Raw genomic sequence first — 5,056 nt, 5'->3', positions numbered from 1 at the left:
TTTTCAAAGACTGATCAGCCCTGAGTGGGCTTAACTTCCAAACTGGCAGAATCTCTCCCTCCCTCTCTCTCCCTCTCCCCCTCTCTCTCTCCCCCCCCCCCTTGCGTGTCTCTTTGTGTGTGACTGGAGGAAAAGGGAGGAGTGGCCAATGATCCCAATGGCTAAACCTAAATCTGGGGCTGTGAATCCACAGCTCTAGTGATTATTCCAGAAAGAAAAATCTCCTTACACACTGGAGGTGTCAATTCTACAATGAAGACCACAAAAGATTAAAAGGCCTTCCTTTTTTGTCTCCCCCCCCCCCAAAAAAAGGAACAAGCTGATAAGGAGGCCAACCTAACTGGAAGGGAGAAAGTGGAAGGAGTCTTTCTCATTATCTAAGATTTAGAAGGGAATGCTCTTTGGAAGATTCGCAGGTGCAGACAAAAGACTCTCCCAGGCACCCTTTTTTTTTCTTAAATACAACCCACCATTAAAACCCCTTCTGGAATGTGACAAGGGTCAAAAGTTTAATTGGGATTTAAACAGGAGGACACAAAAATCATCTAGTCTTTGGGGAAGAAAGGTGTTAAAATGCTAATCTCTGTGTGAATTGCAGATCGAAGTTTCCTGGGACTTTTTTTTTTTTTTTGCAAGGATTTCCAGAGGGAGATGGGCTTGATTGAGAGTTTGCAAATTCTGATTGGAACCAAATGGGCCGGGCCTTTCTTCTGATCTACTGTCCCATTGCGATGTGCTCTTGCTTTGTTCAAGATGTACCATGGCCTTGTCATCTTTAGACCTGTATTGTAGAGTTGTAGACGCCACGGCTGGGGTCAGAGAACCAGGAGGAGCTAGGAGGAATGATAGAGTGAAGAAGCAGGAATAGATGACATCTCAAGAAGGCCAACCTATTAGAAGATGTCCTGTTTGAGACTTTCTCCGGCCACATGAGGTCCTGGTTTCCTTTCTCCTCCACTGGGCAGAGATGATGCTGTCAGAATGTTGTCAAGAATGCTGGGCGTGTCACGGATTTCCATGGCAAAGTCGCTATGAAGTCAGCATGGGGAGAAGTCAAGGCTGAGGAAACCATGACCAGCTTTTCCAATACTTTCCTACTTTTCTCCATCTTTTTAAGGCCACACCTGTGTCAAGGTAGGGGGCCCTCGAAAGGGGAAAGCAGACAGGGAGATTCTTCTGTGTGGCAACCCCACCAACCTTACCTGCTAGACCACTTGAGGTGTTCAGATGTTCTAGGTTTCAGCTTCCAGGAAGTCACTTTGGCATCCATCATCTATGGAGATGGGGTGTCCACAGGATATGGTCCAAGAAAGTCAAGATGGGGCCCCCAATGGTGCAAAAAAAGGAAATTCCCCTGTGTTTGATGGGTGTTGCACTTCTGCAGCTAAGCTTGTATTGAATGAGGAAGCAGAATTAGCAGGTACAAAACCTGTGTATCTCTTTTGACTTGATGTGAAATGAAGCGTCATGGCTTCCTTCCCCCAAAGGTTCTTGGGACTTCATTAAGGTTATAGAAGTTCTCACTTTCAGAGCTCTGCTAACACCAAGAAGGGGGCTGCCATCTGAAATCTTGGTCGGAAGCTTCTTGCCAAGCTAGTATAAATTTTATATAAATTCAGACAGAATTGAACCTGGCTGATTAAACGCTTCACAATCCGAAGAGGCAATTCCCAACATTTCTTAATATAGCAGGAAAAGATTCCTGCTTATTGACATTTTGGGGTTGGATAGAACCAGAGGCATTGCTGGGAAGGATGCAGCTTCTGTGGTCCTCCTAAAACAGTGGTTCTCAACCTTTCTAATGCCGCGACCCCATAATACAGTTCCCCATGTTGTGGTGACCCCCAACCACTTATACATCACCGGGTGCCAGGGGTGTGGCCAAAGAAAAGGGGGAAAAATGGCGGACAGCCTTGTTTGGCGACCCCCGTGAAATGGTCATTCGACCCCAAATGGGGTCCTGACCCACAGGTTGAGAACCACTGTCCTAAAAAGATATGAATGATGATAAGACTTAGCAGGTGGCGATATGAGCTGAGCTCAGAAGCTAGGTTGGCTGGAACTAGGTTAATTCCTGGATGAGGGACCATGAGCAGATTGAAGGCTAATGGCCATTGCAGGACGACAAGAATAAATCCCTTCCGTAATGTGGTTGAGAAAGTTGCCCAGCTGTGCCGTGATGTGTCTTCCACGAGATCAGCAGAAATGGAACTTCATTGGAGATGCCACCTCATTTCTATGGCTAAATCAGAATGGTCCACTGGAAGACTAGAAAGGCTAGACTAGAAAGCCTAGAACTCTCTGATGGTTCCATCTCTGGAACTGGTCATGTGATGGATACCTTGGATGAAGGTGTAGGAAGGGGTTCCATATCTCCACAGCTTCTCAGACTTTCAGGTCTGCGGGCACAGCTGTCTTAACAATGTTCTGCATTCAGAGCCCAGGAGAGAAGTCTTCTTCTCCACTGCTTCCAGTCACTAGTCTTGATTCCCATCGTCTTCCAAAACCAAGTCTTTGGAAATGCTTGAACGATTACTGTATCCATTCATATTTTTAGTTGTTTTTGTCATGCTGTGCCTTTGATTTCCAGCTCTGGGTCAGCTAGAGTCAGATGGATGGGAAAGTTAGTCCAATGAATTAACTAATTAATTAAGTAGCACTTCTGCTTTCAACCAACTTTCCTTTGTTAGAGGACTCCATGGAGAAGCAGGGAGTCAAGCTAGATCTCCTCATTGGCATTATGTGTCTGTTCATGGTCCTCTTGATCTTTCTGATCCTTGGATGCCTCTTGCTCCACTTCAGACTCTTCAGTAAAGACATGTGAGTATGAACACCCACCAGTGGCTGTGAGGAACTCAGCCTCTGTAGCTGATAGAATGAATCATAGTTTACATCCTGGCTCAGCTGCTGTCGGATAATATTTATAGCACGGACTACCCGTGTTTAATCAATCCACAGTGAAGCAAACCTTGACTTAACATAATAGGTTATCCTCTCTTATGGGGTGGAGGTAGCTGATTCTGCCTGCTTTGGGGCCACTGATGGGAACATATCAGGAGAGGCTGTCCATGTGCGGACCTCTGGATGGAAACATCTTCTCCTCTTGGATGATGCTTGGAGTCCTGCAGAAAATCATGTGTTATGGTGATGCTCTTCCTCCTCTTGTTTGCTTGAAGGCCCTTGAAGGAGGATCTGAAATCTTACACCATCCAGACCCACTGTGTGGAGACAAAGATTGTCCTCACTCCTCAGACCAACCAGTTGACTTCTTCTGAATGGGCAGCACCTGAGAAACCAACAGCGGCTGTGTCCAAAGCCTGCAGCTCCACATCACCAGAGCCCACACCCGACCATAAAAGTGCCATCAGCTACATTTATCAGAGCCATTCCTCCGAAAGTCTCCACTTGGATGAAACGGGAAGCATTTACTCACTGGAGCATGTCCAGGACCTGTACAGCTCCTCCTGGAATGATTCGAAGGAGTCTCTCACGAGTAGGAACTCCCAAGAGGAAGATGGTGAGGGAAGTAACGAGTCAGGAAGCATGATACTTTGCACCATCCACCCCATGTGATGAAGGAGACCAGCCATTCCAGGAAGACTGGTGGACTGGACTGGCTTCCTTCGCTTCTGTAGAAGCCACGGCTTGGACTTGAGGGTCAGAACCTGCCATTACGCCACTTTGAAAGGGCCTCCAATCTATGGCTGGCCTCCATCTCTACTAACACTTTGGAGAAGTGTGTGGGAAGCCAACCTTCGTATCACTTTGTTTTTCTTCTGGAAAGAAAGAAAGCAAGCATTGGAAGCCTCCTAAGATGCTGTTCAAAGTAGAGAAGAAGAAGGACTTGTCACTGCGAGTAGAAATCCAAGGCAAATTTCCACTATGGGGAAGGAGATGACCTATTTGAGGAATTAAAAGATATAAATAGAAATGCAAGGGGAAAACCTTCTAATTAATGACATGGAAACGAATGATGGCAAGCGATTTTACTTTTTTTTTTTTTTTTTTTACCAAAATCCAAATTGACTGAACAGCTGGACTGTCAGTGAACAAGGAATGGCAAACAGGAAGGAAGGACAGGCTGATGGTCCACAAAAAAGGGGAAAAAAAGGAACAGAATGATCAGCAAAGGGCCTGATCAACGGGATATTTTAATTGCCTTTTCTCACTCACCATCCAGTTTGAAGAGCCTGCAGTTAAAAGAACTCATGAAACAGCCTCCATGTTCCTCTTTGCTGACAGTAAAAAGCTATATTTACCTCCTGCTTGGATAGTTGTATTTGTTTTGCACCAAAAAACCCCCAGATTTTTGATTCAAGCATAATTCTTTTCTCCATTCTCTCAGTGCTTCAATAACATTTTGGCATATTTTTAGAGTTTCAGAAGTGGATCAGCTTGTGTCCTATATTCCTTTGCAAATATTTTAAATTCCAAAACCTCGCTCAAAAAGCTACACAACTGAGTGTCTGTCTGTCTGTCTGTCTGTCTGTCTGTCTGTCTCTCTCTCTCTCTCTCTCTCTCTCTCTCTCTCTCTCTCATCTATCTATATCTACATCTATACTATATGTACATCTTAATCAGATTTTGAAACTGCCCATCTCCTTTCCATAGAGACTCTGGGTGGTTACCAATAAAATATTTAAACATATTTTAATATGCTAAATGCCCAAACATTGGCCAAGGAACATCAAATGTGGATAAACGTTTTGAAAACCGTCTCTTCTGTTAAGTTTTCCTTTCCTAACGGAAGCTGCCAAACTTCTTAGGGGAACATATATATATATAAAGATATTGATTTCTGCTTCACTTTATTGAATTTCTAGAGCACCAGAATCTATGTGGGTGCTGCAGAAACTCATCTTTGGATTTTTCTAGGCTTGGGGCATTTTGACCCGTAGTGCTGGAGACATGCAGTTGGGGGGGAAAAATTATAAGAAAACGGGAAAATAAAGGTGCAAGGCAAAAGGCGGACACTAGAGGGTGCTGTTTTCTCAGCTGATTCAAAGTGGATGAGGTTGAAACTGGGTTAAAAAAAACCCAGAACTTTGATGAAACC

The 5,056-nt window shown here is 44.6% G+C and overlaps 1 protein-coding gene across 1 annotated transcript; it reads left to right on the top strand.

Annotated features, from left to right (window-relative positions):
- The first annotated feature begins 430 nt into the window (after positions 1 to 430).
- Positions 431 to 4,229, top strand: LOC120313154. Its single transcript, XM_039354722.1, has 3 exons — positions 431 to 1,134; positions 2,691 to 2,820; positions 3,177 to 4,229. The coding sequence occupies exons 1-3, from the start codon at positions 1,032 to 1,034 to the stop codon at positions 3,571 to 3,573; spliced, it is 630 nt and encodes a 209-aa protein (XP_039210656.1). The 5' UTR covers positions 431 to 1,031; the 3' UTR covers positions 3,574 to 4,229.
- The last annotated feature ends 827 nt before the right edge of the window (positions 4,230 to 5,056 follow it).

This window comes from Crotalus tigris, unplaced genomic scaffold (assembly GCF_016545835.1).
Source record: "Crotalus tigris isolate CLP2741 ecotype Arizona unplaced genomic scaffold, ASM1654583v1 scf7180000018585.330925593:3314079, whole genome shotgun sequence".
Classification (NCBI taxonomy): domain Eukaryota; kingdom Metazoa; phylum Chordata; class Lepidosauria; order Squamata; family Viperidae; genus Crotalus; species Crotalus tigris.
The sequence above is the reverse complement of the archived record's forward strand: the minus strand, read 5'-3'. Positions and strand labels throughout refer to the sequence as shown.